General features: G+C 46.3%; 2 protein-coding genes and 6 non-coding genes across 9 annotated transcripts; 6 read left to right on the forward strand and 2 right to left on the reverse strand.

Moving 5' to 3' along the window:
* Positions 1-2,247: 2,247 nt before the first annotated feature.
* On the reverse strand, positions 2,248-3,942 carry LOC109738103 (protein kinase PINOID). Its single transcript, XM_020297197.3, has one exon. The coding sequence runs from the start codon at positions 3,843-3,845 to the stop codon at positions 2,469-2,471; it is 1,377 nt and encodes a 458-aa protein (XP_020152786.1). The 5' UTR covers positions 3,846-3,942; the 3' UTR covers positions 2,248-2,468.
* Positions 3,943-12,078: 8,136 nt separating this feature from the next.
* LOC109738104 (uncharacterized) lies at positions 12,079-17,443 on the reverse strand. 2 transcript variants are annotated; one of them, XM_020297198.3, is made up of 7 exons: positions 17,202-17,443; positions 16,226-16,290; positions 14,930-15,219; positions 14,561-14,854; positions 14,419-14,473; positions 14,166-14,321; positions 12,079-12,524 (listed from the first exon to the last, which is right to left on the reverse strand). In XM_020297198.3, the coding sequence occupies exons 2-6, from the start codon at positions 16,269-16,271 to the stop codon at positions 14,299-14,301; spliced, it is 708 nt and encodes a 235-aa protein (XP_020152787.1). In that variant the 5' UTR covers positions 16,272-16,290; positions 17,202-17,443; the 3' UTR covers positions 12,079-12,524; positions 14,166-14,298. The 2 variants fall into 2 exon arrangements, with proteins under 2 accessions (XP_020152787.1, XP_020152788.1); XM_020297199.4 differs by having other exon boundaries at positions 12,079-12,529.
* A 3,346-nt stretch (positions 17,444-20,789) lies between these two features.
* Positions 20,790-20,872, forward strand: LOC120965627 (small nucleolar RNA Z195/SNORD33/SNORD32 family). Its single transcript, XR_005758671.1, has one exon. It is a non-coding gene; the product is annotated as a small nucleolar RNA Z195/SNORD33/SNORD32 family (small nucleolar RNA).
* Positions 20,873-21,100: 228 nt separating this feature from the next.
* LOC120965629 (small nucleolar RNA Z196/R39/R59 family) lies at positions 21,101-21,186 on the forward strand. The gene has a single exon (XR_005758673.1). It is a non-coding gene; the product is annotated as a small nucleolar RNA Z196/R39/R59 family (small nucleolar RNA).
* Positions 21,187-21,278: 92 nt separating this feature from the next.
* Positions 21,279-21,424, forward strand: LOC120965738 (small nucleolar RNA F1/F2/snoR5a). Its single transcript, XR_005758762.1, has one exon. It is a non-coding gene; the product is annotated as a small nucleolar RNA F1/F2/snoR5a (small nucleolar RNA).
* Positions 21,425-21,454: 30 nt separating this feature from the next.
* On the forward strand, positions 21,455-21,541 carry LOC120965785 (small nucleolar RNA SNOR75). The gene has a single exon (XR_005758808.1). It is a non-coding gene; the product is annotated as a small nucleolar RNA SNOR75 (small nucleolar RNA).
* An 81-nt stretch (positions 21,542-21,622) lies between these two features.
* LOC120965781 (small nucleolar RNA SNOR75) lies at positions 21,623-21,709 on the forward strand. Its single transcript, XR_005758804.1, has one exon. It is a non-coding gene; the product is annotated as a small nucleolar RNA SNOR75 (small nucleolar RNA).
* Positions 21,710-21,766: 57 nt separating this feature from the next.
* On the forward strand, positions 21,767-21,833 carry LOC120965632 (small nucleolar RNA Z105). The gene has a single exon (XR_005758676.1). It is a non-coding gene; the product is annotated as a small nucleolar RNA Z105 (small nucleolar RNA).
* Positions 21,834-23,523: the final 1,690 nt, after the last annotated feature.

Consider the following 23,523-nt stretch of genomic DNA (forward strand, 5'->3'; position numbering starts at 1 on the left):
CGGCGCTGGCGCCAAGCACGTGGGCCATCCCCCATGTTATTCCCCGTGCCCGTGGGGCTCCCGGCGTTGATGGCCTTTTGCATGGCGATCGCGTCAACGTCGTCGGATCGATGATGATAGATCTACAGGGCGTCCGTCCGTCCGTCGACCACGCATGATCGGTACGGTGTAACATGTGTAGTCGCATGTCGTACTACAATACAGCTAACATGAGTGGTGCTAGCTATGTACGTATATACAAGTCCCAATGCCCACACGTTACAGCGAGGAAAGATCTATGGAGTGCCATGTGCGTAGAGGGATGGATGTTCTGGACATGGAAAGATACCACACACCGCATGTCCCTTTCCGAGTGAATAGAATTGTCTCTTCTTTTTATTTATTTCCCTGAAAAGAGAATAAAAATGGACACATGCATGCTCTGTACATGTTTTTTGCCGGCACATCATTTTAAGACTAACGAAGTCATCACAGACAACTAGTCGACGAGAACGCCTCCTCTCTATAAGAAAACTAAAATAAATTCAAAAAAATACGAGCATCAATGCCAATACTAGGACTTAAACCTTTATGGGCTAGTTCAACCACAAAGAACCTAACCATCTGAGTTGGGCTCACTTCGCATGTTCTAGACATGTTGGGCAAATGGAAAGGATGAATTTGGTTAGAAATTGTAGCCAAAGAAATGTTCACTAGTGATGCTATTATTCACAACAGAATTTCTCCTTTTCATTTTTTTCGTGTAAGTCAAATTTAGTTTGATCTTTTTACGTGATAGACAAAAAAATTGCACAACAAAATCATAAGAACAACTCAAGCAGAGTCATCATATATGCTCGATCGCCAGCGAGTGGCGGCGATTGTTGTTGATGATTTTTATTATATTGTTGTGGTTTTTCTCTCGCTAGTTTTAAGCATTGTAAGCCAATAAGGTTGCTCAGGAGCTTGCTAGATTGGCTGAATTTCTTTGATAAATGAATTGTTTGAGGAGCCTTTGAGCAAATTGTACCTCTCCTTATAGACGATGTAACTGTTATTTCAAACTAATAATGGTTTGTATTTTCTCAAAGAAGAAATATATTCCACCCCAATTTTGAAGCGGTGAACTAAGTCGGGCATTGCAACAACTTAGTACTAACTTCTTTCAAGTTAAATTGTGCTAGTAGGGTCATGCGGTAAATTCATCGATCACCGGTTCATCCAAAAGTGTCTAACCAAAAATAGTTTAGCTGGATGTCAGTCACCTGAATTTGATATTTGGCCATTTGGGTTAGTCAATTAGTTTGGGGGGGAAGCAGCAGCCGCCCGAAGCACCGAAGCCGCCGACAACGGTGCCGAGGCGAGTGAAACGAGGCCCAAGGACGCCGACAAGGTCTCGGCCAGGAACGGGCCGCAACGGGCGACAACCGACAAGGCGAGTCCAAAGGTTGACAGTTCGGTTTGGGGGTGTGCAGGTTCGCCGGGGAATTTGAACAGTTCGCCAGTATAGAGCGATGCTGGGGGGGGGGGGGGGGGGGGGCAAGCCCGACGATGGGTGGGGGGTTCAGGGGAGGGCAGGGCAGCGAGGCAGTCGCGGGAGCGCCACCGTCCGCGGGCAACGGAAGCAAACGGTTCGGCCGACGGCCGTGGGCGGTTTGAGGAAGATCATGAACAGTGTTAGGCGGAAGACAGAAGAAGACCATCTGACCATTCCTTGTAGTCCCGAAAGTGCAAAAAAAAAAAAAAAAAAAACAAACCTATTTTTTTTTTCAATGGACTAACGTGTAACCCTATACCAGCCTTTTGTCCACCTCTAGTTGTGGGTGAGCTTGTGTTGGGTGGTTGGGTGTCTTCCCACCTGGCTACGTTTGCAACTTACCAACGGATGCAACTATACAAAACGTCCTGAGATGATGGCCATGGGCAACCCGAAGACAGGCCGCCGCCTCCATCCTAGTGACAGCTCAACTGAGATCGTACGTTAGCCATCATCAGTGCCAGTGTGTACCAACACGCACGCAGTACCTCTGGACCCTTAAGAAATACGTACTAATTCAAATTTCATTTTAAATTTACAACTCCTCAGAAGCCCCACTTGTTTACCGGCCGATCGATGAGACGCGTTCAGCACCAGCTAATGACGCGACCCTCGATGCAATTTCATACATCGTGTGCTAGCTAAGCAAGTTAAGAGCTGGATCAGATCAGTCATCAGGTGGTTTGATCGACCGGCCATGCCGACATGTATATATACTTAAGCAAAGCTAATCAGTTAAGAGCTGGATACGTAATTAAATTAATCAATACAGTATTGCTACTGATTAACAGGAGTAGTACTACGTGTACTTGTACAGCGGTGGGGTAATTAGTCAACAGGATTCTACTAGCTGGCTAGCTGGTTAATTCGCGCCTCGATGACGCGCGCGCAACAGAAAAATGATGCTTGAGCGCCGGCCCAAGGATTAATTACTGCTCCGGCGAGCGACGACTCAGAACTGCTCGAACAGCTGGTGCACGTCCGGCGACGCCTTGCCGCGCTGCTGGTGCAGCGCGGCCGGCGGCGGCACGACGGGCGGGGACGACGACCGAAGCAGCGCGAAGTTGAGGCCCTTGAAGAACGGGTGCGCCTTCACGTCCGCGGCGCCGCGCCGCGACCCCAGCCGCGCCCGCGGGTCCTTGTCCAGGAGCCGCGCGATCAGGTCCCGCGCCGCGGCCGCCTCCGCGTGCGGCGTCCCGGCGCCGAGCGGCGGGCACTCCAGCGGGGCGCGCACGATGTTGCGGAGCGTGGCCTCGTTGGTGGCGCCCACGAACGGGGTCCGCCCGTACAGCAGCTCGTACAGGAACACGCCGTACGCCCACCAGTCCACCGACGCGCCGTGCCCGCCGCCGCTCGCCACCTCCGGCGCCACGTACTCGTGCGTCCCCACGAACGAGCTCGACCGCGCGTCCACCGGCTCCGCCACGAACCGCGGCCACGGCCGCGGCGCCGCGCGCCGCCTCCACTTCATCAGCCGGAGGAGGTGCACCTCGGGGAAGCAGGCCGGGATCGGCCTCGCGCCGTCGTCGTCCTCGCCTGTCAAGTTGCATGCCTCCTCGAGCGCCGGCGACGCCGTGGACTCGAGCGACAGGTCGAAGTCGGTGAGCATGATGTGGCCGTCGCCGCGGATGAGCACGTTCTCCGGCTTGAGGTCCCGGTACACGATGCCCATCATGTGCAGGTACTCCAGCGCGAGGAGCACCTCGGCGGCGTAGAACCGGGCGGAGGCGAGCGGGAAGCGGCGGCCGGGCATGCGGTGGCGGAGGGAGTGGAGGTCCCCGCCGGGGCAGAACTCCATGACGATGCAGGAGTAGTCCGTCCCGGCGTCGAAGTCGGCGAACATGGTGGGCAGGAACGGGTGGTCGAGCCGGCGCAGGACCCGCTTCTCGGCGGCAGCGCGGCCGAGCTTGCCCTTCTTGGCGAGCGCGCGGCGGTCCACCACCTTCATGGCGTAGGCGCAGGACTGGTCGCCCTCGGCCTCGAGGCGGCAGAGGTAGACGGTGCCGATGTCGCCCGCGCCGACGCGGCGGACGAGGGTGAAGTCCCGCGGGCCGACCGGCGCCAGGGCGGCACGGATGGGCGCCCACGCGACGTCGCCCGCGCGGTGAGGGCGCGGCGGGGACGAGGTGGGCGTGGCGGCGGCCGAGTCGACGGAGAAGGCGGACGAGCGGCCAGCCGTGCTGCTGCTGCTCGCGGAGCTGACGCTGGAGCTGGAGTTGGGCGCCGGCGCGGCGTCGGCCATGTCGGGGAGGTGCGACTCGGGCTGCAGCATGGCGGCGTTGGGAGGTTTGGGTGGTGTCGACGAAGACGCTGCGGTGGGAGCAGCCATTATATAGCGCGCGCGCGGCTGCTCGCGCTGGCTGGCTGGCTGGCTGGATGGATGAGATCTCTGAGGTTTTGGTTTTTCTAATGGAGGTTTGCGCGTTCGGAGAAGGTGGTTGCAGGTGGTTTTATAGGCGAACGAGAGTGAGCCCTAGCTGAGCAGCATGGAGAGGCCAGGTTTACGATGGTTGGCCACGTGGCCTTGCCACGTTGCATGACACACTCACGCTTGGTATCCTAAACACCGAAGGTTCGTCGTGCTCACTAGTTTTAATTACTGCCTGCCTGGTCATATTTTTGCTTGAAATTCACCCAATTTTCACTCCAACATATATTGTAGTATACAGTACTCTAAATAGTCGCCTGAAAATCAAATTTGGGTCGCAAAATAGTTATTGTTCATCTTCTTCAAACCTCGAACTGCCTGATCTAGTGCCAGCCTAATCGCCTGCTGCCTCCGCCCGCGGTTGGCGGCGTTACCATCCCTGCCTCGCCCTCCCCTCAACCGTTGCCCATCGTCGTGCCCCCGCCGCCGTCCCTCTTACTCCAGGCATAGTCCATTTTTCAGCGAACTGCACCCCCACCCCCCAACACACATAAGATAGATCATGGGGTAGCTTCTTCGGCGAGTCGAGGCTGCCTCCTTCCTATGAAAATCGACTAACCCAAATTCTATTTCTAGGCGACTTACGTTTAGTTACTGTGCCTGTTTGTTTACGGAGGGAGCAAGTGCCTAGCTTGAGATTTATTTCCATCTTATCTTGAAACAGGCTTGCTAAGTCTGAGTCGACTAAGGCTTGGTTCTCAGTCAACGTTATACTCCTCAAATCTTACATTAAGATCTGTGCAAAAATTTCTTTTCAATTTGTCTTTTTTCTTTCTAACATGTTATATCACTCGGCTGAGACATGGTGTACAAAGTCACTGTTCACGACAAAGTTCTCACAGGAGTCCCTTTTACTCCACAACTGTCGCAACTAAAACGGAACGACTTGCGTAGTCAAATCAAAGTGATTAGCCATCTTGGCTTCAGACTGAATACATCAGCTAGCGCTTTCATCTTTTTTGCTGCAGGGGGGGATCAAAACGGCTTGGTTCGAGGCAATGGTCCTTCTCCTTGCTCTTTACTTAAAGCGAAAGTATATATGTACGTATGGCCACACTAACGAACCCTCACCAAGCGGCAACCGCCTCTCACTGCTGTGGGTTGCCGCGGATGGCAATGCAATCAAAGCCGTCCGGCGAGAAAGCGACGGCTTTTTCCGGTGCAAGCCTCGCTATTCGCCGAGGCCAATGTTGGATCGACTCTCAGAGAGACGCGGAACACACTTTGCACTGCATGTCCCTCTCGAGGTCATTAGTCTAAGCAACAGCCTTACACACAAACAGAGAGAGTAACTTCTAATTTCTTTTAAAAAACGAAAGACACTCAAAGGGCATCCTAGAACTCAATAGTATAAAAAAACAATAGACGGTACAATGGAAAAACAACAAAACATAAAATGACCAGTAAAAAAATACATCGATTCGCTGCCGACGAACCGCGGATGGGAGAGAGGAGGGGGCCGAGACAACTGCGTGGAAGAGACTTGGTGGGGGCTAGGGTTAGGGAAAGAGGTAGTTGGACGTGCGCGATCTGTTATAAGTTACTCGAGTTCTAAAATTATCTTAGGTTGAAGTTTTTAAATCTGACTGTGCCTATAAAAAAATCTGTTATGATCTACAATATCAAATACATATAGTACAAAACTATAATTTATAACAAATCTAATGACAATAATTTGGTGTTGTAGATGTTTGTATTTTTACTATAAAACTATTTTGGAACACAAAGAAAATAGAACATGTAATATAACCACGAAAATGGCCTCGTCATACCGGAAGCCGGCTTGAGTAGGACGGCCCATGCCCCCTAGGCCAGCTTATGCCCTGGGTCATGTCCCGGCATGTGGGCCCAATACAGAGAAGGACCCGATGGACTTGGAGTACACGACAAGGAAGCCGACGTCCAGGAGGACTCCTCCGCAACCCTAACCGGCTAGGATCCTGTAAAACCTAAACCCCGGTATCCCATATAAGTTGGGTCTGGCTAGTCGATAGAGAGGAGAACCTAGAGATTACTCTCAATCCCTCAATCATCATTATACACCCCCTATACATCAATCACTATAACAGACCAGAAAGTAGGGTCTTACCTCGATCCCGAGGGGCTGAACCTGGGTAAACCGTCTCATGTTTCCCCTTCGATCTACTCGTCTAGCCAATACACCCTATCCGTGGATCTACCAAAAATCACTCCGGCAGTTAGTGATAGAGGGCAACCGAGCATACATGCTAGCGGGTGCTTACAATAGACAACAAAATCACTGGGGTGGGATGTGAGGGGAATATTGCAAAAAAAAAACTGCACTAATTGAAATTTTAGCCATTGAATTATGATACATATTGTGCATTTTGGTTACTTCACAAAATACATATTTGTTGGGGTGATAGAGTAGTTGGGTTGCTGCAATTGGTTGTCACATGTTTGCACCCTCGATCTGGATTCATAAGGCATATTAATCCTATCTTTAGTCAAACTTGTTTAAGTTTGGCCCAAATTATTAAAAAATCAATACATACAATACATAGTAGAATACATTATAAAAACATGGTTCATGAATCATGATAGATGTAGTCATATTGATTTTGCAGTGTAGATGTTGATATTTTATTGTAAACATGATAGTGAAAAGAAAGGTTGAAAACAAGTTGATTAGTAGTAAGGTCTTATAAACTTGGATGGAGTACAACTTAGTTTCGATAATTTTATTTTAAAGAGTTCACAATTAAAACCAAAATTATGTTCTTCATGCAACAACAACAACAACAACAAAATCCAATGTTCCCACAAGGGGGTGGGGGTCAAAGTTTACACAGTACTACCAATTGAACAACCAAAAAAATACAAATTTTGTTTGAAATTTCTGTCCAACAAATGTGAAGAATTTTTCCATAAGCACCATAAAGAGAGATGTTAGCACTCCTCCAATCAAAGTTGATGTTAAGTACTACTCCCTCTGTAAAGTAATATAAGACGTTTTAGATCACTACTTCTTTAATGATCTAAAATGTCTCTTCATATTAGTTTAGATGTAATAGTAAGTAGAAAATCAAGCTAAAAAGTACTCCCTTCGTTCCATAATATAAGAGCGTTTTTGACACTACACTAGTGTAAACAACGCTCTTATATTATGGGGCGGAGAGAGTAGAAAAGTCAAAAAAATCTTACAAAACGGCACTGGTTCTTCCATGTTGGTCAATTTGACGGCTGAATTCATCGTTGAAAGGGGGCCTGTTCAATCCACCGGAAGAAAAAGGGATGCTTGAGCCGGGCAGCCGGGCGTTGAACAGAAAGTAGTCGTAATTCCCTCTTTTTGGAGGCACACATTAGTCGCAATAATTCCCCTTTTCTCAGGGGCACAAAGTCGTAATTCGAGACAAGGCAATATGCCGTAATTAACTTTCTCTCTCCCTCATCGCCTTCTTCACCGTCTAATTGTCGGCACGGCAGGCCACGCATCCATGAAGTTCAACAGTGCTACAGTAGAGAGAGACATTGGATCCAAACAAGGCCAACTCTGAACGAAAGGCGATCATACACACACGCACGCTACAAACAAGATAACGCAAGGCGCAGCACCAGCCACGCGATCGACGAGGAGATATATGCCCATCCAGCAGGCATCGTATCCCCGCCCCGGCTCCTGGCCAAACAGATCACATCAGTGAATCGATCGATCAACAGGGCGGGCTGTCTGTCGGGGCACCTAGTCCGTCCCATCCATGCATGCAACGGGCCAACGTAGTGACCATACGTACAGTTTGACGCCCACGCACCGCCGGAAGGAATCCCGCAACATTGCCGCCCGGTTCTCTTCTCGATCGAGAGCGGGCGGGCGCGGGGGAATAAAAGGATCTGCGCTGTGCGCCGCGCAGCGGCCACCGCTGCCTGCCGGGGCAGGCCGCGGCAGCGGGACAGGGCATCGGTTCCGCCTGTCGACCGCCCAGCCCGGCACGCGAGTGGCGATGCGCAAGCGCGCACGCATGAGCGTATATGTCCACCTCTCGTCTCTGTGCGTCCATGGCGACGCGCGCGCACGAATGAATACATGTCCGTGTCTCTCCGTGGCCTGTGCGCTTCCATGGCGTCGTATGCGCGCGCGCGCACGGACTGTGCGCCGATGGCGAGCGCGATGGCTGGCCGCGCGCGGCCGGCGCCGGGGACAGGACGCATCTCGCGCTCCTCGCGAAAGGGATGCGCCCGCCCGTCTCAAGTGCGCGGCCCCCGGCCCGTGCCGTCGCCGTCGCGTTGAGCTCACCGTTTTGTTCTGCTGACCGACCGAGTCATATTCCGTGCCCAGTGAGTCTTGTCTCGTGAGTGACTGACCACATCTATCTCATATACTGCACCCGTCAAGTTGCGAGATCTGCTGCGCGCCAACTTGCGTGCATGAATCCCCAAAGGTGGCTAACTTTGCACCGCTAATTAGAAGTGTGGAAACAAGATACGGGCAGAGCTGACAACTCTTGTCTGTTCTCCACTCAAGAAAACAAAATATGAGTGAGGTGAAGGGATAAGAGCTACGAGTATTTAGCCCGAGGGGGCTACGTACTGCAGTGATGATATTTTATCATCATGTGATCAGTGATCAGTCCGCCAACCTCTGCAGAGGCAGTCCAGCTCGACGCCCTACCCTACAGCCAAAGCCCTACAGCATTTAGGGCTGCACCGTTTTAAAACAGCATCAGTACACTCCATGACTGCAGTTTGTCTGCCCAAACGCCAACCGCAGCCACACCAACCAAAGCAACGCCAACGACCCAAGACGATATACATACTCCACTTTTCTCCCCAAAACGAAGTTGCTTCATGCCAAAGACACGAGAGATTCATATGATCTAGCTACTACTCCTAAGTAGAGTAGTACGTAGTACTGAACTGGCAGCTATAGGTGGCGCGACACGCATGAACACCGGAGACATCTCTCTTTTAGAGCACTACTATCGACCCCTTTCTCCCTTTTGCAAAGTCGTTAATCAGTTCTACTACTACTAGTAGGTGTCATCCAATTTCGTGGCGCATATTGAACTTTGGATCTCCCACTTCTTTTTTTGACCGCTTTTCCTAGTAGAAAGGAAACAAGTTTAGCATTTTGTTAATACGTGTGGGGGCTGGAAAAGGGGAAAGTCCACATGCATGATCCACACTCCAAAGCACAGACATGTAGCCACACTGCACACCCGATTAGTGAGGGAATATGACAGGATTATTCGTGGGCGCACGGCATGGGGCCCCATGGTCCAGTGGTTCAAGAGGCAGGAGGATTACGCAAATTAACTGCCATGTTCCTAATGGACCCCTGCCTGTCCCCTCCTGCATTCTGTTCCTGTTATGGATCCATTGAACCAGCAGCAGCGGCTCGGTTTCTGAATACAAATATAAGGAGTGAAGTGCCATGGATGCATATGAATAACCTTAAAATTCTTTGCTTTTTTTGGAGCAAGCCTTATTGGACCACATGTGTGGTAGCTTCCTGTTCTAGGTTGTTTACCCAAAGAATTGTATACTCACTCACTTTCATATATACAACACCGGGAGGTAGCTGTCTGTCCTGTTCCCGAATTTGGGACTCGGCTGTTCAGACACCCTATATGCCCAGACAAGCAGTTAAAAATAACTTTAAAAAAAACTTTCACTTAAAAAGGCACCCTATAATACTGGCTATACATGCCTGCCGAGACAATCTGTTAAAAAAACTTTCAGAGAAAGAGGCATATGGAGGTGATCATAGGGTTGTCGCCATTTCACCCAAACTCTGAGGCTGATGATCTGAATGCACAGGTAGTGAGGCGAGAAAATCAAAGGACGCCAGCCAGCCCCTTGATTTCTGAACAAGGGTCCAATGATGCCTGGCTTGCACAGGTAAACTAGCAGCAGCCTGATGCCTGGAGCTGCATGCAGCGGTGCAGTGCATCGCTGTCCTGTCTGCCTGCCTCTCCGGTGGATCGATCTCCGCAGACGATTGACTTTGGTGCTGAAATCTCGTGGAAGATGCCGATCGACAGGCTTGGCTCCGTAAAAGAAACGGCGCGCATCACGCAGTAACTTCGAAACGCTAAGATAATAACAAGATCCGCAGGGGTTTAGGCAGCTAGCTAGCTGCAGGTGGATACTACGGAGTAGATCACATGCGATCGGTCGGTCTTGGCTGGCTGCCATCTACGCGCTGGGCGATGCTGGCAGCGTTAAACTAATCCGTCGGTCCGTAAAACGGATGATTAATCAACGGTGGCTTCGTGGAGGGATCTCCGCAAAGACAAGCAAAGCTGGGATGGATCGTGCATGGCATGGGCGGAGGGGAGGGGAGGGACAGGGCCGCCAATATTCGCGCTGCCTTGCCTTGGTAGGGCGACAAGCCGTGCAGGGGTGCCGATGCGCTGCCGTGTCCATGCAATGCATGATGCACAGATTATATTATCTAATTTAAAGAGGAATCTTGTGAATCTTAAAGCCAGATTGTCCCCGCTATAATTATCATTAGGGTGGTAGCTAGATTAGCTTAGCTAGCGTGCTCTTTTTAATTGGTTGGGGCGTTGAGAGGAGAGGAGAGGAGAGGAGAGGTGAGTGGCCAGCTGATGGCATGGCATGGGCACATGGCCGGCTGACCCCGAGGAGGAAGAGGAAGATGCATGTCGTGCGTGGCTCCTTCGTTCGTTCGTATGTGGCGGGCGACGTGAGGAGCGTGCGTTCTGCGTAACTGCGGCTGCTCGATCGGTGTGTGCAAGTTGACTTGCGACTTGCGAGTGCGTTGATGGTGTATACACAGCTAGCTGTTTCTTTCTGCTACTTAACAACTAGTGTACGTACATGCATGCCTCGTAAGAGCTTCCATCTAAACAAGTTGACACATGGAATGGAGGATCCTGCATGCGTCATCATCGACGTCTCATTCTACCTTCGGGCCAAGGCCCAAGGGCGAGTGAGTTCCTAAGATCCAGTCTCGAGGAGGAATACTAGCAGTAAGCTGTTTAGAATTCACAGCTCAGGTTTTTTATTTTATTTTGGAGACAAATTCACAGCACAGGTTCCATCGACACAGGGCCGACGACTGGAGACGTCACGCTCACGCCTCATGCCAGAAGGAGGCGACACTCTTAGTGGGCTTGGGCTTCTTTACGGTCTTATTGGCCCGCTTAGCTTCTCCGTTCTTCAGACTGAAAAAATAAAACCTTTCTCTTCTTCTGCTTCTCTTCTTCACTCTTCTACAATCCGCGTGTTGAATTAGAAAAGAGCACTTGTGATCCGGGCAAATTCTTCCACACAACCTTTAACCCACTTCTTTAGCTTGCTTGATTCAAATGTCCAAAGTGCTTTCTTCAGCCCAGCTGCGAGACATGGAATGAACTTGGCCATATGCAATTCGATCCACTCGCTCGCTCTAGAACCTGGTATAGCCCAGAGCCAGAACTCACAAGGATACCTTCAGAGAAGATGGTTGCACGGCGCGGCCGACACCTGAATGTACGTACGTACGTATGGTTGCAAGCGGAGGACGCCCAATCGCCGAGACAGACAGCAAACTGCCGCTCAGAACACTGGGCGTCATCAGCATATATATTTCTTTTCTTCATACGTTGGGGACTTGGAGCATTGCTTGCTCAGCCAGCCACTTGTGCACATCTGGTTGGTTGGGATACGTATATGCAGATGCAGGTTGCCAAGTGCCAAGGCTTTTGTGCATGTAGAGCTAGCTTTGAAGAAGGGGGCAGCTGAGCGCTGAATGAAAATATTTGCCGTACAAGAATTCCACCCACGGAAGCCCGCCCGTGTGACCAACATTTTGGATTTTGGATTTGCAACAACAGATAAGCCCGCCCGTGCATGGACAATCAAACGACCATGCAATCTGGTAGTATTCAGTATGTTATGACCGCTCTATTCTTGCATTTTTTTTATTTTGGAAAGGAGGTAGACCCCCGGCCTCTGCATGCGGCCACTCTATTCTTGCATTTTAGAAAGAAAACCCTTAAGTTCGTTTTCTAATCTCTTCTCCCTCCGTCCCAAGATCGTTTTTCAATCTAAAAACAATCTTATATCATGGGACGGAGGGAGTAGTAAATTACCCATTCACCCTTCTCAAAATAAAGTCTTGTTCAACTTGTATACTTCAACCAATGATAACTGGGCCACCAAAAAATAAATGCAACAACTCAATTTTATAATCTGACATACCTTGTTTAACTGAGCAATAAAGCGGGATTGTTTGATTAGAAAAACATGATTGGTACACACAACATACTACTCGGGCTTCTTAAGGTTCATCACCACCATTGAATTTGCTGGATCATGGAATGTGTACGGCTAATTTTTCTCTTCTACACGTGACGTCTCCTGTTGTACACGGTCACATCATCATGCGGCTTGACGGTAAGCCCTTCTCTTCTGTCTGGATTACAGGACAGGGCATATAGGAGGGCAACACTAAAGAATTGCTAATGGGCGCAAAACTAACACAAAAATTCAAATAATTCCACATGACAAGTTCAAGTTCCCCCAGAATTGATTTACGGCGTATCGTGATTTGATTAGCCACGTCCCTTGTAACCGGGGCATCTTGATAAAAGGATATTCCATCTGTGGTAACTGCACTGTGCCAAGAAAACAGTATGCATTAGATTATTATTATGAAGATGGTACATGCTAACAGTAGCTCATGATCCTGCTCGGTAAATGAGCAATCTGTATAAGAAAATTAGCGGTGTTTATGAGTAAATTTGTTGCGCGGCATCTTGAATAGTGATGGGGTTTGAAACTCTCTTTTCAAAGCTTGAAAGGCGAAAATGGCACAGTACTATAAATTTTTGAAGAGGCTGAAAGATGGCCATTAGAACTTGCTCCCTCCATCCCACAATATAAGACAGCCTGCAAAAACGTCTTATATTGTGGGACAGAGGGAGTATATATTACAGAAAAAAAACTGGAAAGCATAAAGAAAGGGTCAGAGTACCCTAGAGTCACCCACTTCGTAATGTTTGAGAGTTTGTAAACACCATTGTTTTATTTCCAATTCAACACGCGGAATCTAACTACGTTATGTGATATTATTTTTAGCCTACTGAAAATCACAAAACAAGTCATCATCTCTGTTTCCGAATACATCATGCACTGCACTATACTCACCATGTGCTGCAGTACAAATTAGTGAGATATATGAAGTCATCTAAGCACTAAAATCCCTAGTTTTGCCCCAAGGGGAATAAACAAAGGCTGGGTGACTTCAGAAAACATCTACTCCCTCCATTTACTTATACAAGGCCACTATGGAATATACATTTTGCATCTATACAAGGCCACCAACAATAATCGAGGCAAAATTAATGATATTTTCTCATACTAGCAACCTGTTTAATACTTGCATGCATGCAGTCATAATGAGAATCAATAGTACACATATCCAAATTGTGATCAGTTTTTACACCTTTTGTGATAACTGATAACATATGAATTATTATACCAGATGCTGACATGCACAACAGAACCCCTTAAAGCTGTCCCCGAGTTTCACTGGAAGGCGGAAACTGGCCATAAACTAGAACTGGTAGATGCTTAATTAAGCATTGAGATATTGAATCAGTCATCTACAACTGATGAGAGATTACCAACCTATCCCTCCCAGCACCCAGCATAGCGTACGGCATATTGACCCAACTCAAGGTTGTACTCCCTCCGTTCCTAAATATAAGTCTCTTTAGAGATTCCACTATGGACTACATACGGATGTATATAGACATATTTTAGAGTATAGATTCACTCAGTCCCTTATTGGAATCTCTAAAAATACTTATATTTAGGAACGGAGGGAGTAATCATCACCACTACAATTACAATAAATTGGCACATGTAATAACTCGACTATGCGCTGACAGCAAGTACAATAAATTGGCCGAAGTTCTAACAGAACTTCCTATTTCCAGTAATGAGAACTATACCACTTTAGATTCAGAACAACGCAGAATCATATTAAACCAAACTCAAATCAGGGAATATAAATATTGAAAGGAGACGGAGAAAATGTGGCCTTGGTTCCAAAGCCGCGAGACACAATGCAAAAGGAACCATATAAAAGGCATTCTGCACTAGCAAAAGACATGTACACGAAAAAATAGAATCTTAATGCAAGCCAAGATACTCAAGTCATGCATCCATCATTATGCATATCAAGTGGTCCAGGACACAAACTGAAATCAAACAACAACAGATGATAAAAGTTCAAGGAACACATACCTCCATCGGAAGTGGTATTGACAAGAAAACCTTCAGAGCCGCCCATTAACAGCATAAAACATGGAGTCGTATTACGAGAACTAACACGGAAACGAATGTCACATCTTACGCCAAACAAAGTCCATTGCCCATTTCATTGAATTTTGCGCTTTTGTGCTGTCATATATCAACAAGGAATGGTAACAAGGACAAAAGCATTATTGAAGGAAACATGCCATGGCAATAATAAAATACTGAGTAAATGCTTCCTTACTTTTTTTGTGGTTACGTCCAGCCCCCAAATTTTCCATTCCTTCATGTTTCCTCTTCTATACAACAAAATCATTAAAATTTAGAGCATAGCCAAAATATGAGTCAATCATGCTATTTAAAACACATTGAATAAATGGGACTACCTTCTCATGATGTTTTTTGGAATTATCACCTCCCAAATCATGATGCACACTCTTCTCTTTTTTCTTTTCTTTGTCTTTGTCTTTGTCTTTCTCCTTCTCTTTTTCTTTCTCTTTTTCTTTCTCTTTCTCTTTCTCTTTGTCTTTGTCTTTGTCTTTACTCCGATCCTTATGGCGATGTTTGTGCTTCTTCTGTTCCTTGTCCTTGTCTTTCGCCTTGTGCTTTTTATGCTTCTTGACTTTGTCCCTGGACTTAACCTTTGAATTCCCCGATATAGTCGGAGTACCTTTTTCAGCCTGGTGAATGCAAGAGAGTTGAAACAAGGAGTGGATGTAGCAAAAGAAGAAAATGTTCTAACGGGGATATCCTACCGAAGGCAGATCTACTGGCGCTGTTTCTCGCAACTGAAATGCGTGCCCTAGTGTTTCCATGTCAAAGGGTTTAATATAAGCAGTCTTCTTCTCCCTCGGGTCTGGATTCTGAATGAGTTGATCTATCTCCATCCCTTCTCCTTTACGGATTTCAGTGTCACCCACAACATTCTGAAGATAATGTGTATCTGAGATAGCCAGTGGCAATGGTTTCTTACAAAAGAAACTGTGATGGTTCAGCAGCCTGTAGCGGCTAATTAAATCAACAGCCCCAGTGAGCTCCCGAGGACCTGAAATACACCGAAACTCATGGTGTGTCAAGAGTCAAGACTTCTTTTATTTGCAACCAAAAACGAAGTTTTGGTCCTTCAGGGCCAAAATTGGTAAAGGATGGAAGCCTCTGAACACAACCAGTTGAGCGCAAAGGTGGGCATGCTTTGTTGTACAAGTCATAACGTTGGTCTAAATTCAATATTTCGCAGATAACACCAACTTGCTTAGTTAATGATGAATATTTGACCCTGTTATAATGATGAATATTTCGCATAGATAACACCAACTTGCATAAGAATTCAAAAAGCGGGGAATAGTACGTCATCATCGTTGATACTGTTATAACTTATAAGCATATGGCACTCATGAACTTATCTAATCAAAACAAAATATACTACACATACTAAAATGCCGACCTTCATACTACACAGATCAAGATATATGTCAGATGACGAAGCGGCTTTAACTGAGTTACAGGGGTACATGATTGGCATCGTCTTTTAGATAAACTTAACTACTAGTCTAGTACTACCAGGGCATCAAGCAAAGCTAAAAAACATGATCATGCTTGAAAAGGTTATCAAATTTCACATGAGCTCACCTAGATTAATTTTCCTAGGATTAGCATACTCAGATAAAATAAAATGCAATATATATACTAGACAAAGGCCCTGAGAGTTACAGCAGACCAAAGCTAAAGCAACATAACATGACTTCGCCTTTGCATTTATCAAGAGTGCCATCACTACCACATTTGCAGAAGAGATGTACAGATATATGACGCAAGTAAGTAAACTCATGGTCATGTATGAAAAGCGAACAAGCTTCATGCCTTACTAACAACTCAAAAGCAGAATAGGACAATCTGCTTCTGTTATTCTTAAATATGTATCGCTCAATTTCTATAAACACTCCTTGGTTTTTTAAACTATACAGCGTGCTATACCATAAGATTGGTATATGGTGTTACCCATTTTCGTAAGCAATGAAGAAGAATTAAAATAGTACCCAAAAGGACATTACCTTTTCCAAATTTACCATCTGAAGCCATCTGATTAGAGCCTGACATTTGCAAAATGCATGTCCACCTAAGAATCGATTTAAGAAAACAATTACATGTAAGCAATCAAGCAAAATAAGCAAAGTTAATTGGATACATTCCAAATCATAGCTAAAGAAGGTGCGTTAGGCTCTAGGCGATAACAAAACGCCTAGCACTTAATTGCGCTTAATCTGCGCATAAATGTGTGCCTTGGTCAGAAAAGCGCAAGGCGGTGGCAAAATGCAAAATTAACGCCTAGCACATTTTTTTAACTATGTTCTACATAGCATACTAGATAGACTTAACTAACGGCAACACTAAAAATAGAAACTGCATCTGCTAGTGTTAGAATATTTTCCACTTCTGTGTATGGTAAGTTGGTAACATTTAGATGCTGTAGAGGTGAATATTCGAGAAAACGATAGGTGAATATTCATGGTGCCAAAATCTGTTAAACCAAATGCTTCATCCTGCACTGCAAATTCGCTAGATAATTCACCCACTGATGTGTTACTTATATAATTCACCAACTGCGAAGTCGCTAGATAATTCACCCACTGATGTGTTAAATGCCAAGACCGGTTATATATTCATAAACAAGATTTGGATCCTGCATACACTAGTACAAAGGCGTAATAGAACACCATCTATACCGCTAGCTACCAGCAAGGGCCGATTGGTTGCTAATCCAGGCATATGGGCAGAAAAATGGATTTTGTTAGCACCAACAATTTCTTCCTCGAACGATTGTGGAGCGACGCCACAGTTAATTATCAAATGGGCTTTGGCAGGCAGACACGGAAGTAGACAGAGCATCTTCAAGCTAGAGGGCAGGAAACTTGTGTGGTCTAGGTCGCCATGGGCGGATCTAGATGGTGCGCCGGGTGCGCGCCGCCGCTCCCAAGATTTGTGATTAGCTTGGCTCTAAGCAACCACCGGATGGCTAGAAGCTCGTACCTCAAAACCCGTCGACTGCAGACGGAGTGGATACGGCGGGGACGGCGATGGGGGCGGCGCGCGTGAGAGGCGGGAGGGTTGGGAGCGGGTGGGGGGCGTCGGCCGGTGATGCTATCAGCTACGGCACGGCGACGGCTCGAGGGACTAGGGTCTCAGATTGGAGCTGAGGTCAGAGCATGTGAGATAAGTCAGAAGAGGAAGGAAAAACTATGAGGAGAGGACTGATGGGAAAATTCTAGTAGGAGTACTCTCTTTCTTTTTTGACGTAATAATCCACCTACAAGTATTAAATTCTGGCTGGTGCGCAACTTCTTTCGAAAAGGTTTACACATGGCCTCAAAAGTTTAAAAATCATATTTCTACTGATTTTGTACTAAATCAGCGACATTTGGTTTGGAACGAAGTGAGTACTAGCGTAACACATGTGTATTGCCGCGGAAACACAAAAGTAATTCAACTATATTGCGTTAGCAATAAATATACAACAGCCAATGCGCATGTAACACTACATGGAAGAAACCCAATCAAGCAAGCAAACAGTACAATTGCGTAACTGAAATAGTGATGAAAGATTTTCTTTTTTGAGAAAAGTGATGAAAGCACTTTTGCAAGATGTGATTTTTTTTTCTAAAATTGGAGGGGTCTTATGAGTTCTAGATGGATGAGGGAGATTGGGGTGGAGTGACAGGAGAGTGAACACATCCCGCCACCAACTCTAGTTTATATGATAGTGGAAATTATGCTCTTGCTAAAAATAGATAACTTTATTTAAGTGAAAATGACAACCACGATGCAAAAACTTGGCACGATGTAGCAGTTTAGTCGGACCCACCGGCTCTCAAATCACACGATTTTGTCTTTCTTTGTATAAACTACAAATTGATCTCTTATTTTTGCCGATATAGATGTGGTGAGTATTAAATGGGCATATGGAATGCACTTAAATTTTGACGCGTTTTTTCGTCGCTCGCCGCAACATAGATGCACACTGCCTGGACAACGTATATTATTAGTTTCACGTCATTGTATATTAAATTGGCTTGTTGTTGTTTGTGGTGCGTGGGTAGAAAAAATGATGGTCACCCCCGAGCGTCAAAAGTGTTGCAGGCGTGGCCGAAGACAACAATGGCAAGGGTGTTTCTCTTTTGTTCTCCGCGGCGCTCTACAAGTTGTGTGTCCCTTAGCGGTGTCATAGGGCTCACAGTTAATGAAGGTTTAGAGACAAAAGTCCCAAGGCCTCGATAAGGCCATCCACAAGAGTTCATGAAGTCACTGATTGCGTCATGGATTGATACATAGGACAAGGAATCACTTAGGGTTAATCTCCACGAGGAAGACGGTCACCGGACCTTCTACAACCCTTGATTCTTCACAGCTTGAATGCTCATTGATGACTCATGGCCGCCTAAGAGACACACGCACTCCAAGAGAGTAACACATATAGTCTCTCTCTATCACGCACAAAAGAAAAAGGATAGAAGCAAATAGAAACGAAGCACGACAAAAGGGGTTCAATTAACGGAGGAGCTTGGCCTCCAAACTCACAACTTTGTGCTACGAAGAACACTCTCATAGTCGCTCTCAAGAGGCATGGGGTGGTATCTATGAAAATAACCTAGATTGCCAACAAAAGTTGGACACCCAAGCGCAGGGGTTAGGAACAAGCGGTAACTTTCCCCTTTGTTTGAGAAACAAATGCACCAAATCTCACTCGCTTTGGCAGCTGCAATAGTTGTCAATCTCACTCGCTTTGGCAGTTGCAATAGTTTTTTAGATAATGTGGTGAAGTTTATTTTCCCGTGTTATTTGAATAAGCAATAACAAATCATCAAAGTGTACATGTGAGTGTTTTGGAGAGTTAATTGTGGAGGGAATTGGATCAGAGTTTATATGTTTGATAATAACATCTCTAATCTATCACGAAAGCGATGCCACACAAATATATAAAAATAAGCTTGTGTAGTTGATCAATCAAACAATCATGACACAAATATATAAATAGGATAGGGTCATGTTATATGCAGTGCATGGATAAATCCATTAGATTGTCACAAGGCAAACCTAATGGCTCATACTCCACACAAGGTGATAAATCACTCGTAAGCACCATAAGCAATATTTAAAATCATGATATTGCATTTGAACATGACGACATATAAATTGAAAGCCATATTACTCTACCCACAAAAAAAAACATATTACTCCCATGACCCGCGATATAAATGATAAAAGGTCAATCGATTTTTTTTTATATTTGCGAGGCAAACTTGATGAATTTTTTCTTTTCTTACTGTCGCCGGGAAAAACTTAAAAATTAAGGAACTACCCCATGTGATACACACCACTTCCACTTTTTTTTTGCGATGGCCACCACTTTCACTGTTATTCTTCAACGTGGACATATCAATAATTAGATTAATGAAACATGAGCAATATACACCTATCAATATCAATTCACCTGTGATAATATGGACACACAATAATCATTCGTCACATGGGAAAATATTCACCTCATGGATTACATATTGACAAACACAATCATGCAGGGGTAGCTTGTGACATCTTGGTATTACTACGAGTTTGTTCATCTGGATGGAGTTGACGAAGACTCGTTGTAGATTCCTGCAATCTTCTTGAGGCGTGAGGTTAGGGTTTCTTATCGCGCGCGCACGACACTTCATATCGATTCAAGGGTTCAACAACGACGACTTGGGCTCCAAGGCATCGGTCCTTAAGGGCACGCACACGAGACTTTCGAAGGTCATCGACAAGGTTAGGCCGCCTTCGGTAGGGGAGCGATGACAACGACACCCGATGATTCGTTCTGGTAGCGGCAGTGGTCTTCGTTGGTTATTCGAGGGACCTCGATCTAAGTTGGATTATGTCCGAGGCTTAGCACTTTAATACTCCCTCGGTTCACTTTTGTAAGTCATTTAAGACAACTGAAATTGAGCTATTTTAGGTGCTGTCTTAAATGCCTAAAACGTCTTACAAAAGTGAACGGAGGGAGTAATAGACTTCGGAAGACAAAAAGAATGTTGGTCACTTGATCATGTACGAATTCAAGAACTCCTTGCAGCAGCTGGGGAAATGAACTAGTAGATTCTCTTGTTGAAGAACAAATGTTCATAGTATTTTTTTTATAATTTTTGCAAAATGCATCAGTAGAAATTTTTTTAGGGCACCAGTAGAATTTTTTTAGGGGTAGGGCACCAGTAGGTTTTTTTTTGTTGAAACAGGGCACCAGTATTTTTTGTTTTTGAGGAACAAACAGGGCACCAGTAATTTTTTTTTTTTTGAGAAGAAACAGGGCACCAGTAGATCTGTAATTTTGCAACGAACGGCGCACTTCGGCCCATAGCACGGCATCTTAGCCCGGCCCAGTATTGTACCTGTTCGGCGAGTCCTCCGTGCAAACCGAGCAAACCCTAGCCGCCGCCTCCTATAAAAGGAATCCTCCTGCGCCTGCGATTGACACCCGAGCCAAGCCGCCTCTCTCCTGGGGCAGTAGAACTTGGATTCTTCTCCCCATTTTCCTTCCGTCTCTTTGTTGCTTTTTTCTTTCTCTTCGATTCATTTCTCCTGGGGTTGAAATGAGGAACATCTATCCATAACCAAATTTCTGCATCTACAGATGATGAGAAACAACATGCACTACCATCTGATCTCACCCTGGGATTCTTCTCCCCTTTTTTCCTTCGCTTTTTTTGTTTCTTTGTCTTTCTGTTTCGGGGCAGTTCTCCGGGGGACTGAAATGAGGATAAACCAATCCATAACCAAATCTCTGCATCTTCAGATGATGAGAAACAACATGCACTACCATCTGATCTCACCCCCTCCGCCTCCTTCTCTGTTTTCTTGATTTCCTTTTCTTTCTTTTCTCATGTTTTTCGATTGGTTGCAATCGGTGATGTAATCGTTTATTCATGCTGAGTTCCTCTGTGATTATCTCAACAACAATCACCATCTTTCGACTGAGATTGCATCCATTATCTTCTCGTCTGATCTAGTTTTGGAAAATCCCTGTCTATCGTTGATTGCGTCATAGGATCTGTGATTTGATTTGTACGGTGGGACGAATGCCATGAGGTATCTGATGCTTGGTCTCTTTCAATGGCCTTGTTTCTCGTTAGATTGGCAGAGAGCGAGAAGGAAACGGGTTTTTGCGACACTGGCTGCTCCCATACCAGGAGCTTTCTGTTACTATACCCCCGTTTACATTCACTCGTTTTTGTAAATTGTTTGTGCTTCGTTCTCGGTGATGATCAACACTGATTAGATGTCCGATACAATCCATTCCTTAAACCATGGGGACAATACGAGGCATTTGTCTGAGAGAACATCGCTTGTTCGTCGCTTTTTCTCTGTCATACTGCTGTGTTTTTGCATCTTCCCCTCCCCTGTTTTTCGTAGCTCTTGGTTCTCTGTGATGATGAAAACAGATGACGAGTCTGATGTAATCCATTCTATTAAACCGTGTGGACAATCGAGGCATTTGTCTGAGGGAACATTTGCTTAGTCAAATTCTTTGCTTGCGTTTAAATTATTTTGGTAGGATTGTGTTGCTGGCATGATGAGGAATACAATTGTTGTCCGATCTATTTGATGATAAAATCCTCCTACTCATTCTGAATGTCAAGTTGCAGCAATTATGGTTTTCTGAAGAAACTCATTTTAATGGTTCTCTTTTGTGTCACTGGTGCTGAAGATTTTCTGCTGACAATGTTTTGTGTGAGATCTGGACTAAGCAATATCTGTTTCATGCCAAAAACCTATATTTAATAATGAAATAAAATGTGAAGTAAAATTTGCAGTTACTCATCCAGCAGAACGGAGAACGACATAAATAGAAGGGAAATGAAACCAATGAGTACCTTTCGCCCTTAAGGGGCAATGGAGCAATTTGATCAACAGCCAGATTGTAAAAAACATCAGTAGCCAGATTTCCTCAGCATCAATCCCATGAATTAAGACAGCTTTGCCCCAAGGGGTTAAGTAAGTGGTTTTGCCCAGTAGTCCCGAACATCTGTTTAAACGATTTTGCAATGGGAAACGTCTGTGGCCGGGGCAAGGCAATTCCGGTCCCGAACATCTGTTTAAACGTTTTTGCAATGGGAAACGTTTGTGTCCGGGGCACCGGCCGAAACGTTCCGCCGGCCGCACGCGGGTCTTGCGATCGATATCGATCGTGCGTTGCCCAGGGCCACGAGCCCTTCCTACTCAAGCCTTATCCACTCCTCATGCGAACCGTTTTTCCCATCTGTCTCTTTCTTCTCCCTCACGACCGCTCCCTTTCTCCATCTACGCCTCCTCACCTTTCCCAAACAAGAGCTGCGACCGGCAGTCGTCAGAGCTGCAACCAGGTTCTACAAATGCTACAACCGCCTTATTATTCTTTGCTGGAACCAATGAGCTGCGACTGGCAATTGATAGAACTGCAACCAGTGATACAAAATGCTATGACCGGGGCTATTTTTTGCTGGAACTAGAAAGAGAGCTGAGGCTGCAAATGGTGTGGAGGAGCTGCAAACAACACCTAAAAATGCTACAACTGGTGTCCAGAGAAGCTACCATTGGCTTCTTCAAAAGTTTCAGACAAAGACAGGGAAGATGTCACCGCGCAAACCAAAAAAGCTGCAACCGGCTGCAAGATAGCTGCAATGTTTTTTTTTTGAAAAGCTTCAATCTGGAGAAACGACATGAACGGCGAGCTACAGCCCAAGGCGACGATGTTTTTTGGTTGCAACCGTGTTGACGTTTTGCTACCACGGCGACGGCAATTTGCTACATGCATCGCAGCCCATGACGTCGGAGATGACATTTTTGCTGCAATCGTCGTCATTTTTTGTGACCATACTACGGCGACGATGCCTCGTTTAGATACTGCGGCGTTGCATTTTTGCTTCAACCAGCAACCTCAAAAGATACTAACTAGTGAGGGCTTTTTGCTATGATGGGCGACGGGGGATGGCGAGCTATGTCGGGGGAGGGTATCGGCCATGAGTGGTGGCAAGCATGCCGGCGAGCTGCGGCCGTCGCATAGCGGTGCTGCAACTCGTCGCCATAGGAGCCAATCCGTAGGATGCATCTGTTGCATGGGTGAAGCCAGCGACGAGGACGGTCGGCAAGGGCTGTGACCGGCGACTAGGATAGCCGGCGAGGACGGCGACCAGCGGCAAGGACGGCCGGCGAGAGCAGCGACGGGAGGACATGTGCGGCGGTGAGATGGAAAGGAGCGATGAGATGCAAAAAAGATCCTTCGTACCAGTGCTTTGACAAAGACAACGACGTATCGAACGGTTCCTAGCGATCTAATCGTGTG

This window comes from Aegilops tauschii, chromosome 5, assembly GCF_002575655.3.
Source record: "Aegilops tauschii subsp. strangulata cultivar AL8/78 chromosome 5, Aet v6.0, whole genome shotgun sequence".
Taxonomy (NCBI): domain Eukaryota; kingdom Viridiplantae; phylum Streptophyta; class Magnoliopsida; order Poales; family Poaceae; genus Aegilops; species Aegilops tauschii.